This window comes from Heterocephalus glaber, unplaced genomic scaffold (assembly GCF_053883595.1).
Source record: "Heterocephalus glaber isolate CG9 unplaced genomic scaffold, H.glaber_assembly_v1.0 deba00000613, whole genome shotgun sequence".
Classification (NCBI taxonomy): Eukaryota; Metazoa; Chordata; class Mammalia; order Rodentia; family Bathyergidae; genus Heterocephalus; species Heterocephalus glaber.
In genome coordinates this window covers 3782672-3796690 of record NW_028258152.1, presented here as the reverse complement: position 1 = coordinate 3796690, position 14019 = coordinate 3782672, and the positions used below count along the sequence as shown (strand labels likewise).

Genomic DNA, 14019 nt, shown 5'->3' with positions numbered 1-14019 from the left:
TGTTCTGTCCATTCACTGACATATTTTAGCACCATTCTGAGTAGTTATGATTCCAATCTGATATATAAAAGGCCTCGCATTATAATATATCAATTTTCTTCTGAAAATATATTTGTATATTTACGTTCTAAATTTCCAAGTCTCAGGGCCAGGGATTTAGCTCAGTGGTTCTGCCACCTGCTTTGCAAGTGGAAGGTCAGGAGTTCGTACAGTAAATAAATAAATAAATAAATAAATTTCCAAGTCTCTGTACTCATAAGGGCTTCAGTGAAAGAAAAACTTTAATAATTCCAAGTGTATTTAATCATAAGTAAAAACAATATGAGTAATCTGGCTACTTATCTGGACCTTAAACAATTTGCATTAAAAAAACAAAACAGTTCTTGCTATAATCTGACTCAACTTTTAAAAGAAACTGGGAAATTTTCAGACTAAAGCTGTAAATATGCACACACTTTATATAACTAAAAATATGCCTACCTCCTATTTACAATCTGCATTTTTATAAAAACGTTCCTAGTGTGATGGTGGAAGAGGGAAAGACTAGAGGAGTCTGCAGGTTCTAGGCTGCCCAAAATCCAAACCCAAAAAAATGCAGCTGTCTGCCTGGCGTTGCCTTCCCTTTCAGGAAGGAATGCCCCTCAGCAGCCTAGCACCACGGCTCGGGCAGGAGCGCGTTGATGTTGGCACAGCCTAAACCAAACAAACAAGATGTTTAACAGTCAAATAAAATGTCCCGCAGCCTCCCTAATGAATTTGTCAAGGGCCATCAGATTCCGCTCCCCTGCCTTTGCCTCATTAACTCAAGTATGATGAGACGGATTATAACAAGAGAGTACAGATCAATCGGTCTGAAGACTTGAAGTGGCTTTTAGCCTCCAAAGTTTCTTTCTCTCACTTGGTCTCCTCTAAGAGAATGCACTATCTGGTGCAGAGGGAGCTGCCACTTCGTTTTAATACACCACCAGGAGCTGCTGATGGACCCTGGTACTAACTTACAGAAGAGCGGAGGTGACAGGGCCTCTTCAATTACAGCCTCCTCCAACACCGTTTCCCTTCAATTACTCCGCCAGAGGAAGAGGAGCCGCAAGCAGCTGAAGCTGCTGCGGGCGGCGGCAGCCCGGAGTGAGGCAGCGGGCGGGGCAGGCATTATTTGCTGGAAGTGTTTAAGTTTATTGCTCGAATGATGTTTCTAATTAGTACCATGGCAATAAATTAAAGTCGCCTTTGTTTAACTGATTTATTATTTACTAGAGCATCTAACTTAGGGTAAATTGGTAATGAATTGTTTTTAAATCAAAACGTTTGTAACGTTTTATCATCTTTCAGCCTCTATGCTACAGTGGAGAAATGCGGGAATCGGGACCCGGCGCGAGGGGGCCCGGGGCTGTTTGCAAACACTCGCTCCCGGGTGCGTCCCGGGCCACTCGAAAAGCAGGGGCGGCGAAGACGCTGCCACTGAGAAGATGGGAAGGGTCGGCTCCGCGCCCTCCGGCCCTGCCACCAGTCTCTGCCCAAAACCTGCCTCGGGGAAAAGTTGATCAGATCCTCTCTCTCCAGTCACCCAACTACTGCTGCCAAGCGCCCCCCGCCCCCCAGCGGCCTCCCACCGGAGCGGCTGCCCCACGCGCAAACCTTACGCGCCGCGCGCGCCCAAGTCCGCCACTCCGAGTAGCGGAGGAACCCGCTTCTGAGTTCCGCAGTTTTCCCGTAGCTTACTTACAACTGTCCTTCCCAAGTCCTCACCACTAAAGATCAATCCTTAGCAATAAATCCGGCTTGATTATAAAAAGAAAAAAACCCGCATATATTCTCTAGAAAGGGGCTTTGGAGAAGAGGGTGACAACCCACCAGCGGATCGCACCCAGACTGAGACAGGTCCAGGAGCTCCAGGTGTTTGACACCAAGAAGATGGAGAGAAATTAACTTTCCCTATGCAGCTGAATTCAGGTTCACGTGGTAGGAGTTTAAGAAGGCAAATCGAGTACTTCTAAGGGATTCTGTAAAAGCCACATTACAGCGTTTTGCAAAAGGAAGGGTCTGCCTAAATGGCTTCATAGATTTTTATTTTTACTACATAACCCAAGTTTGGTATATTATCTCCCAAAGCAAACTAAAACCTACCCCATCTACTTGAATCTCTTAGAACGACTCAGATCCATACACCTTGGGTTCAAAGATAAAGTTTCAATAGTAAGCAAATCAGAAACAATGTTACAGCTTTGTCTCATCCAAAAGTTCTGTAAGGCTATGACAAGTACAGCCTGTCAAGAATAATACCTACATTAATAAAGGCACATGCACGCTTCCACTGAAATGCCAAAGGAGGAGTGAAGCCATCTGTATAATCAATAACAGGATAGTTATAGATTTCTGTAGCAGTCAAGTTTTTTAGAAGCAAGTCAATCATGAAAATAAAGTCATTTTACAAATGAAACTATACTTCCTGACAATGTTCAAATTAAACCTACATAAATATATTAAGAAAACTTTAATTCAGGCTCACATTCACTTCCCTTCATTATTTAGTTTGGTGCAATTCTACAAGGTTATTTAACTTACAAGTATATCCTGCCAAATTCCACCATATAAATTTGCACTATTTCTCAGGACATATTTTCTCTCTAACTGGTTAATTCTTGTAATGATAAAATAATGACATAAAATACATTAGAATTTAATTATGAAATAGTTACCAAACAATGTGCTTGGACTAGTTATGGTCCTGCCCCGTTTTTCCACAGCATATGGAAATGACTGACAACGGATTTATGGCCACACACACCCCCATATCCACCCCCACACCCTGGAGCACGCGGCCACAGCTCTGGCTCTTAGCAACAATGGGAAGGGAGAAGAGGCAAAGACTTTTACTAGAAGAAAAGACCTACAAAAATTAGGTCCTTTCCCAAGTTCCCCTCCCTCCTCCCGTGTGCCTTCCAGCCAAAGTAATTTTGTCCGAGTCTGCACCTTTTCCTGCAATGTTGAGAGAATTGGGGGAAAAAAAAGTGAACCTTTCTGAACCACTGCTACTCTCCCTCGCGTTATTCCAGCCATTTCCAGGAGAATCTCTTCTAGAGAGACTCTCCTTTTCTTCTCTGCAACTGATAAAGAGAAGATGAAGTGGGGCTGTAAAATGTGTGCGAGCATTTGACTTCTACTATCTCCCCCTACCTTCTTACTTCTCTCTTTGCCCCCTTTCTTATCAAGTGGCTGCTACCGTCCGCCAAGCGTGCCTGTCTTCTCTCTCGGATTGGCCAGAGCACTGACAGCTCGGATGGGGATTGTAGGAACCGAAGCTCCACCCCCTCGTGATGGCCGTGGGACCATTCATAAACTAAATAACTCCAGGAAACAGCGAGGGAGAGAGAGGCAGAGAGAGAGAGAGAGAGAGAGAGAGAGAGAGAGAGAGAGAGGCTGAGAGAGAGGGAGAGAGGCAGAGAGGGAGGGAGGAAGGCAGAGAGAGGCAGAGGGAGGCAGAGGGAGGGAGGGAGAGAGAGAGGGAGGCAGAGGCAGAGACAGAGAGACAGAGCAGAGAGAGCAGAGATCGTCGGAGGGGGAGGGGGACAGGAGGGAGGGAGAGAGTCGACTCAAAGTGGAATCTGCACAAGCAACCTGGGGGAGAGGAAAAACCCTGGATCGTTTTAACTACACGCCAGATGCAACGCAAGCAAGGACTTCGTCACACTAAAATAGATTTTGTGAGGGCCAGAGGTATAAATTACGAAGCAGAAATGAGTATCAAACAACTTCCAGAGGTTTGCACCTAGAGAAAGACAAGAAGGACCCACTAGGAATACACCAACCCAATCCAAACAACGCCTCCAGTAGGAAAAGAGAAAAACTGCGACGAGGCGACCACCGGAGGAGAAGAGCGCGCGGAGCCCGCGGGACGCCCGCAAACCTCGAGTGCGGCGGACCCGGCGGCAGCCCGATTCCCCGCTGGGGCGGCGCGGAGGACCCGTCACCTAGACCAGGCGGAGAAGGCCTACCAGCGCGGGAGAGAAGTTTTAAGAATGAACCGCCGAATGCTTTGCTCTTATTTTTAAATTTACTTTGGTACTTAAAAGACTTCATCTCCAGATATCTGGACAATCTGGGCGGCAGACATCTAAGCCTGAAGCTCTTGGTAACTTGCATTTTTCTCTCTCGCCGCACCCCTCCCCTCACTCTCCCGCACAGGGTTGTCTTTATTTTACTTATAGAAGAGAACCCCCTCCCCCAAGTCCCAGCAGGGTTTCCCCCCTCAAAAAAAAATCACCTTCTACTTTTCTGCGGGTCTCCAGCGCGGGAAAAGAGCAGGCGGGCCGGCTACAAACCGGCCGGCAGCCCAGGTGGGGATCGAAGTGGGGCTTGGGGGAGCGCACCGCCTCTTCGCAAAGCCGCAGGGCCACCACCAGCGCGGGAGCCTTGGATCCCTCAGCTTACTGCGAGACGCCGGTGTACAGCCCGGACCTGTGCCCCAACATGATCGCCGCCCAGGCCAAGCTGGTTTACCAGCTCAATAAATACTACACGGAGCGCTGCCAGGCGCGCAAGGCGGCCATCGCCAAGACCATCCGGGAGGTCTGCAAGGTGGTCTCGGACGTGCTCAAGGAGGTGGAGGTGCAGGAGCCCCGCTTCATCAGCTCCCTCAGCGAGATCGACGCCCGCTATGAGGGGCTCGAGGTCATCTCGCCCACCGAATTCGAGGTGGTGCTCTACCTCAACCAGATGGGCGTCTTCAACTTCGTGGACGACGGCTCGCTGCCCGGCTGCGCGGTGCTCAAGCTAAGCGACGGGCGGAAGCGGAGCATGTCCCTCTGGGTCGAGTTCATCACGGCGTCCGGCTACCTCTCTGCGCGCAAGATCCGCTCGCGCTTCCAGACACTGGTGGCCCAGGCGGTGGACAAGTGCAGCTACAGGGACGTGGTCAAGATGATCGCGGACACCAGCGAGGTCAAGCTGCGCATCAGGGAGCGCTACGTGGTGCAAATTACGCCGGCGTTCAAGTGCACGGGGATCTGGCCTCGCAGCGCGGCTCAGTGGCCCATGCCCCACATCCCCTGGCCCGGCCCCAATCGGGTGGCGGAGGTCAAGGCCGAAGGGTTCAACTTGCTCTCCAAGGAGTGCTACTCTCTGACCGGCAAGCAGAGCTCGGCGGAGAGCGACGCCTGGGTGCTGCAGTTCGGGGAGGCGGAGAACCGCCTGCTGATGGGCGGCTGCCGAAACAAGTGTCTCTCGGTGCTGAAGACGCTGCGAGACCGCCACCTGGAGCTGCCGGGCCAGCCCCTCAATAACTACCACATGAAGACCCTGCTGCTCTACGAGTGCGAGAAACACCCGCGGGAAACGGACTGGGACGAGGCGTGCCTGGGCGACCGGCTCAATGGCATCCTGCTGCAGCTCATCTCTTGCCTGCAGTGCCGCCGCTGCCCGCACTACTTTCTGCCCAACCTCGACCTCTTCCAGGGCAAGCCCCACTCGGCCCTGGAGAGCGCTGCCAAGCAGACCTGGAGGCTGGCCAGGGAAATCCTCACCAATCCCAAAAGCCTGGACAAACTATAGGGCGCTGCGGACGGCTTGAAAAGCGTGCTCTCTCACACACAACGCACCGCTCAGCGACCAACGGCGGAAACTTGGGACGCAAACTTTTCCGTGAGTCACCTGGAGCAAGAGGGATCGGGCAGCAGACCTCGCTAACTAAGAAGCAAACCAAGGAGAGCAGACCAACCAAAAAAATCACGTTCTTGCACAAAAGTGATCGTTTTCTTCAAAACAATGTGAATTTAAAAGGTCACACAAAAGAAGCAATCGGGCTTTGCCATCACAAAATGAAACCCAAGGTACATTTTCAAATCAATGTGTAGTAGTCTCCCCCTTTCCTTCTTTATCCCCGTCCCTCCTTCACCCCATGTTCGTTATCTCCCCCACCCCTAGTTTTTTTTGGTTGCCTGAATGTTGTCACCAAGTGAAAAATTTATTTAACTATATGTAAAATTTCTCTTTTAAAAAAGTTTTACTGATGTTAAATGTATCTCAGTGCCAATGTCAGACTGTGCCCCCTCGCACCTCTACCCCTCTCCCTAAGACGTCTTGTTGAAAACAGTAATAAAAATGCGACTTTACATTGCACTGGCTGCTGCGGATTGTTCTTAAATGAAGGCAGGTGAGATCACTTCTTTTAATTCACAATATAAAAGACATGAACTTCAGAACTAAATGCAAGAAGCTTCATGAACTATGACTCACAACATTTAAAATTCAGCGCATTTTGAAGAATTAATTGCATAAATTCCCACCAAAATCCTTAGAAAACACAATATTAATTTTACTCAATTACATGGATATTTGTTCTGTAGATTTTAAGATTAACATTTCATAGCTGTAAAAAGAAAACCATATGGAAGAACAATTTCACCCTAATTTTTAAAATAAAAATTTTCACAAAAAAATTATGATTTACTTTTTATGCCATAATTTAAAAAAAATCCAACACAAAGGAACATTTTAAGGATCTTTTTTGAATAAAGAAGTTGGTATTTCACCTTCAATCACCTGTCTTCTTCAAGCTTTGAGTAATATTTTAACTAAATCAGTCACTTTGAAAGATAAAATTGGTACAGCAATAACCCTCTCCTCTAGCAACTAGTAATAGAAACAATTTGCATTTATAAATTACTTCAGTTTTTCAAGGGCTTAATGATTAATGCTGCACCTATGATCATTTTGATCACATTTCAAGAAACTGCTTACAGACACCTCAAACAAAGAAGGTTTTGATACCATTTTTATGACCACAGAAAATCTGTTCCAAGAATTACTAATAGAAAAAGTACCCTCCTTCTCTCATCCTTCTTTTTCTGCTTTTCTAAGGTAACAATCCAATTAACTCATTTCTGTGTTTCAACTTTTTTGACAAAGGTTTCTTTTTAACTCAAGGAAATAACTGTTTGGAATATAAAATAATAAAAATGAAAGTACCCTAAAAGAGCTGGTTTGTCTTTATGCTGGAAGGAAATATATACCTCATGAGCCTTGCTCATGTGAGGCACAGGTACAGAATATGGCAGATGTTATCTTTAATATATAAATTGTATTTTGGAATTAGCCTAGTTTTTTAAAAAACCTATAAATGAGAGGTGTGGAGAAAAACATTCTAAAAGGGAGTGTTCAGATGAGAAGTTGTGTGGAGGTTCGAGTGGAGGGTGAGCTTCAGGACAGCAGGCAGGGATGAGACACAGCAGAGCTACCCAGGGGTCTGAGCCTGCTCACTTGATGGAGGAGGCTTATGCTGAATGGTTTCCTGGTAAAAATTCTCTGGTAAAGTAGTGTTGTGTTCAAAACATAAACTTTAGTCTTATCAGTTCTCAAATCATCCCCACCCTTTCAATGTATATTATATCTATGTATTTTTCTTGCCTCTCTTCCTGTAAATATAAAACAAACTCACTAATTCAGAACACTCATTTTAAAAATAATAAAACAAATTTACTCTCTGGGGAAAATGTGGTCTGAATTTTAAGAACATTTCCAAAGCAAGCAGTGGGTACTTGCATGAAATAATATAAGGGCACAATATTTAGTATAAAAGATAAAAATGCTATCTTAAAATGACCATTCTTTCAATCAAAAAAGTATTTACAGCATTAGAAACTTTCTCCAACTAATCCATGAAGAAAGTTAGGTCTTGATAAGAAAAAACAAAAATAGCCCAAATTCAGCCCAAATTCAGTATCTTTCTTCCTGCTTACGTAATGGCGGGGGGGGGGGGGCACTGCAGCAGCAAAATGTTATTTACAAAATACCTTAAAGCATCGATGTCTATACAAAATAAAAAATTATTCCAATAATTGGCTGGAAAAGAACTTTAAATATGAACTGGCAAGAGCTTTCATTTATGAGACATTAAGTAGGATACTGTTATACAAAATGATTTCTATGATTAAGCTACATAATTCCATATTTCACAAGCAACACAGAGAAAATTATTTAATGATGCTACAGAAGAAGATCAGACAGAAATAAAAGATATAGCTTTTCCCTAAGGAGCAAACAGATTCAAAGAACCTAATCTCAAGGATTGGCAGAGATTTTAATTTTGAGAACAATTCATTAGACACATTTAAATTAAATCAGATTTTAGACTTTAAGCCACATGCGTGTTCAAAAACCATAACAGAATATTCTGAATTAAATCTTGGCCTCTCTTAAATTCACAAACTACCAGAAATCCGGCAGTTTAAATAATTTTCCTAACCTTTCTTGCCTAAGGAAATTAAAACACATTTTCAGACATCAACAAAGCAGAAAAAAATTTCTAGGTCATGTAATCTCAGAATTAAAGTTCTTTCTACATTGGATTAGTTGAATTATCCAACTCAAAAGAATCCGTTCCTTCGTGGCCTTCCAGTCACACAGTCTACAAGCCCTGTCTTAACACAGGCAACAACATAAAAACAAAGCACTGGCATCATGCATAAGACCAAAAAAAAAAGACTTGTTTGTAAAATATTTAAGGGAAATTTTAACATTTTAATCAATAAAATACTTTGAAATACTTCTAAATAATTGAAGTTTAATAATTCACATATAATTTCAAAACCAAATAACTTTCTCAATACACTCAAGAGTGTGTGTGTACATGTGTAGATGTGTACACACATAACCAGTAAAATACATTATGCTATTTTTTAAACTACTGCTTTTTCTTTAGGTTATTTTGCTCATTTTAAAAGAAACTGTTTCAGAGCAAATTCTACCATTTACATTCATGAAATGAATGTAACTTTGACTTTATGACTGTTAGGAAATACAAAGGTTTCTTAGTAAAAATCAAGTTGCCAAGGTCTAAAAAGTAATCACAAATACATTTTACAGGGGAAATTACATTTCCATTTAAGAATAGGAAATTATGCAGTGCCTTGTAAAATCTCCTGTAGGTAATGGGAAACAGAGGTATCACACACACACGAAACATGCCTGCGTGCAGGACAGAGTAGTAAGTCATGGGAACAAAGCAAGGAGAATGATATATTGGTATTATATCCAGAAAACATAAAGGCTAAACAAAATAATTCCACTCTCAATCTTACTGAATTTTGTAGCCTAATTCACCCTGGACCTTTTGAGACAAAATACACTTATAGACAATGTTCCCTGAGGTCTCCCTCCTAACAAAGAGCTAATGATGAATGCAATTAAATGGAAACTGTTTTTTAATCTAAATGAACTTCAGTAATCTAACTAGATGGTAAAGGAATCATAAGCTAGAAAACAGCCTTTCATGTAAGCAGAGGCAATTCCCCAAGAAATTCAAATCAAGCCTGTGAGACTTTACCAGTGCCAACTCTACCTCACAGCAGCCCATCACCCCATCATAAAAACAAATAAAACTCCCTCATCTTCTCACCTGGGGGTCAATTTTCTTGAAGTTAGGATCCTCTTCATCCACCTCAAAATAGAGTTCAGAATAGGTGACCGAAAGAGTGCCCTTTACTACAGCAGAGGGGGCCACAAGCTGAGCTGGTGTGCTCAGGCTAACAGGACCTGCCAAGAGAAAGAGACAAGCCATATGACTTGGAGTAACAGTTTTCAAAAAATCAAATCTGACTAGAAATTTAACTTAATTTTTAGATTCTCACGTCTAGTTCCAAATTACCTAATTCCTTCTACACTTACGTATTCTGCCCACCCCAAATCTTCCTCTGAAAATGCAAAGTCAGAATTCTCAGAAGATTTATAACGGGCAGGTAATGATAATGGTAAACTACAATGCACTTATTTTACAAGGGATGGGAAAAGCTTTAGTCTCCTCTCTGGGTAAGAAGGTGGCTCTCCCTAAATAAGTCCATCCACATTCCATTTAGAAAACAAGCCTCCGGCTATCAAACAACATGGAATAATAATCAGGAGCAAGGAAGCCTCAATAGGCTTCCAAGGCCAGAGGTGAGCTTAGACTTTGGCTGAGGCTTGAGTATGAAACAACCACCAGCTTATTAGTGAAGTGGGAAATTCTCTGATAGACCGTATTGTCTGATAAAGATTTTGTGTTAGTTTGACATAAAACCTTTTGTATAAGAATTTTACCCAACAAAGACTGGTAAAAATATCTCTCTTTTCTAAGACTTCCTCTCCACTGTTAAATATTGTTCAAGGCTTCCAAATCTAATATTAGTGTAGTTCAGGGACTCTGGGAGTAAACAGCTGGAGGGTGGGTTTCCAAGTGAATGAATTTTTATTGGAATAATCAAATCTCCACAGGGCTTATCAAAGAGACAAATCAGACTGCTACTAGAAACAAAAGATTCACTACAAATAGAACAGCATCAAGTATATTAGAGATAAAAGTAAAGAACTGAAAGCAATAATTATGTAATATACAAACACTCATATAGAATGAATTTGATTCCATGCCAATTAATCACTGCACAAATCTTGTAGAAGAAGAAACAGCCGAAGTGAAGAATGGCACTTGTAGTCCTGAATTAATATAGTGCCTCAACAAGGTGCGCCTATGCAGGTAATCAATGGGTGAATAAGTGTTTCAAAATTCAGATGAATTGACATTTCCATTGACTGTTAGAAGGGTGATGGTCCTTAATCTCACATCAATCTTAATGTGTGCCTGTAGGACAATAGAAGGGATGCTCTGCGGAGATCAGAGCGGGTTTTGCCCTCTATTCCCAACGTACAAATACATTGTGTTTGCAGATGGGCAGCAGATAGCGGCAGAACAGCCATGATTTCCCAAAGCTCATCCCTATAAATGGATGAAATAAGCAGCTATGTGTTCTTTTGCTGTCTCCTTTTGCCCTCTGTACATTAGCATGTAATCCTGAGAAGAAATAACATTTTTTCAATCACTCTCAGACATTCAATTATAGGGTAAGCAGACAGCTGCAGGAGTCAGGGCAGCCTAGGTCCTACAGAAGACCCCTGACAATTTCCACTTCATTTCTAACCCACACCACTTTATTAGTGTGGATTACTTCTTAATCCTATTGCCATTGTCAAGATTATATAATTAAACTCCCCTTTCACCTCTATTACTGTATGAATGTATTCCTAGTAGCAAGAACAGAGGCAAAATAAGGTGGAAATGAGTAAATGGATGTTAAGGAAAAGACTTGAGAATAGCAGTATCCCCCTTGCTTTCCACACTCACTCCAATCCCTTAACAGTATATTCCAATTAATTTTATTTTACAGAGAGATTTATGGCCATCAGAGAAGATAACCAGCTTCTATTTTTGCTTTTCGTTATCAAGCTGCATGGTAGCCCAGGTTGCAGATGTCACCAAATAAAAGCTAATACCTTTTCTCTTAAAACCATCCAAATGCAAGGCTATAATTTTCAGCTGAAGAAATGGCAGACTCTCAGACTTTTCTTCTTGAGGAACAGAGTCACAGGCATTGAAGGAAAAAGCAAGAGAATTTTTCCCATAAGGGAAGCTGAGAATCTGCAGAGTGTGGATCAGAATTCCTACAACAGGCAAAATATGTGAATTCTGAGAAAAGCCCCAGCATTCTTGGAATTGATTTTCTGAGTAAGTTAAACGTATATGCAGTATGTTCACTTAGACCTGTATATCAAAGCGAACAGTGCAACTGCCTCCAAGCTTTATTTATAAAATAACTGGCAGAATTTCACTTACGGCCTTCATTTTATAAAGATTTGCTAACTCCCACAGGATGGCTAAAACAATTTTGTTATGGCTGCTTCAAAACTTTTTTCCTCATCATTGAAAATTATACATAACAGAAAAAAAGATGAAGACTGTGAGAAGACTGAATAGAATGGAATGAGAAAATGATAGAAAATGAGGGGGGTGTTGTGAAGAACAAAAACAATCTCTAATTAATGTAATCTTAGAAGCGGACTTGGTAGTCACGGTGGTCACAGCTGAAAAAGTAAATAATTAGGTGCTCATTGTCCCAGAGCCAGCTGAAATATCTGCACAACCAATGAATTACCGGCAAGACTCTCTAAATCTTTCTCATCCACGGATGATAGAGTGTCATCATCGCCTTCCAGGATCATCTCGTTTTCTGAGTTCTGATTTCCTAAAGGCTGGCTCTTGATGGACTGTTTTCCTTTAGCAAGGATATCTTCATCTGCAGCTGAAATGAAAAGGAGGCAAAGCTGTCCATCAGCACTGAGAAGAGCACTCTGGCAGAGGGGCAGGGCTGAGGTGAGGGCAGGTGGCCAGAGATGGTCCATCTTTTATACACAGTCCCCCTCAGTCGGGACAGTGACCTGATGGCACCCATGGTGTTCTGAGGAACTCCATTTCCAAGCTAGTGTAATGTTACCCTGCACAAGCGCCCTAATCCCATTAAACCTGACCCCTGCACTGCTCACCAAGCCATCTATTAACTTATAGTTAAGGCAGGAGAGGGTTCCAAAGCAGCACTGATTTTTAAAAAATTCATTAGTAGAAAATATCAGAACTTGGTTTTGCAAACATTTATTTAGCTCCATAAAATTCATTCCTCTGAATAATATTACACTGACACTGTGAAGTGGCTGGGGAGTGGCTGGGGAGGAGAATCTAGAAGTGACAAGGGTCAGAGCTGGGAGAGATCCTCAGCCAATGAGGACTGAGGGCCAGACCCTGCAGCCCTATCTGACACTAACACAGCTGCAGCAGCTGCATTCTGTACTCACCCCCTCCTCCTCTCCCTTCCTTCACACAGCCTTCGCCCACATTTTCACACATGCTCTCCTCCGCCCCTTCAGCCCCTGTACAAATATCCGAAGGCTGGCAGTGTGGAAACTAAGTGGGAGCTCAGTGTTCCCGCCTCTGCTTGTTTAAACTAAAGGGCGAAGGCACCCCGGGGGCAAACAAAACCAAAGAAGCAGGCTGAAAGGCTCCTGGGCCAGGGCCCCACACAGCCTGATCAGCGCAGCCTGTGGAGAGCAGCAGCTCCGGACTCCTGCCCTGGGTCCAAGATAGCAGGAATAGTCAACATGGAACCAGAAAGGAGACCAGAGGCGCAACTGGAAGAGAACACAAAGACACTGGAAACTCTGCCTTCAAAATCCCACAGCCCTCCAGGGTATCTCCTTTGCTTTAAGCAGCTTTCTCTTTAGGAAAAATGGACAAGCAGATATGGGTTATGATTCACCACAGCTCCTGGGTGCATATTTCCTAACCAAATTTTTTGTAATGGTGCCACATACGGGCAAGTTTAGAATCTTCACTATACTACTGACAGTCTGGTTTCCAGCTAAGGAAATGCAGGAGGGAAGCACCTGATCCAGTGGGGCTGCAGCTATTGATATGGAAATCAGATGGCTAGGCTTTTCGCTCCACTGCAGTTTATGCCCAGGCACAAGCCCCAAACCCCAAAAGGGATAAAGCAGCAGGTTTGCAGTAACATGACGGAAATTTATCTGATCTATCCTAAATAATAAAACAACATGCACGTGGGTTGTTTACCTAGTTAACTTGGTGGATCAAAGCTACTTTGCATCTAATAGGTGTGGTTAGAGATGATGTTAAAGGTAAGTGTCTTCCCCCCATATTTACTGTGAATTCACTGGGTATATTATTTATATATAATACTGTGGCACTAAAAAAAGAATAGAGATGCTTTCAAATAAATAGGGAAATATAATAGTTCTCTATATTTGGCTTTGAATACACTCTACAGGTAAACAAAATCTCATTTTCTTTCTAACCTACATATAGCAGAGTTAGCTGCACAGATATGAAGGTCTTGATAAAAATCTAAAAACTAATGTGCCTAATTAAAATGGTTTTTTTTTAAAAACCTAGAAATAAATATACCAAATAACCACTAATTTTTAGAAACATACCACTATGTTTTTATATCATTGTTTATAATATTATACACATTATATCACTGTTCAATTCTTAGGTTGCCTTCTGTAGAATGAGAAACACTGCTTTAGCCCAAACGCAACCTTTCCCAATTTATAATCAACATTACCATAAAGTAAACTGGCCATCAAGAAATGCAAAAGACCATCATCTAGATTTGTTATATAGTAAATTATAATCATCATTTCCCA

General features: G+C 42.7%; 2 protein-coding genes across 12 annotated transcripts in view; one reads left to right on the top strand and one right to left on the bottom strand.

Annotated features, from left to right (window-relative positions):
- Lrba (LPS responsive beige-like anchor protein) overlaps positions 1-14019 on the bottom strand; it is a 711450-nt gene that overhangs the window by 274055 nt on the left and 423376 nt on the right. For 10 of the 11 annotated variants that reach the window (XM_087205721.1, XM_087205722.1, XM_013067217.3 and 7 more), the window contains 2 exons: positions 11955-12101; positions 9392-9528 (listed from right to left, as the gene is read on the bottom strand). The exons of the other annotated variant lie outside the window; for it this stretch is intronic. In XM_087205721.1, coding sequence (XP_087061847.1) covers positions 9392-9528; positions 11955-12101 — 284 coding nt within the window. The remainder of the gene's footprint in view (positions 1-9391; positions 9529-11954; positions 12102-14019) is intronic. 11 annotated transcript variants of the gene reach the window in all.
- Positions 3240-7734, top strand: LOC101710930 (protein mab-21-like 2). The gene has a single exon (XM_004869167.4). The coding sequence runs from the start codon at positions 4468-4470 to the stop codon at positions 5545-5547; it is 1080 nt and encodes a 359-aa protein (XP_004869224.1). The 5' UTR covers positions 3240-4467; the 3' UTR covers positions 5548-7734.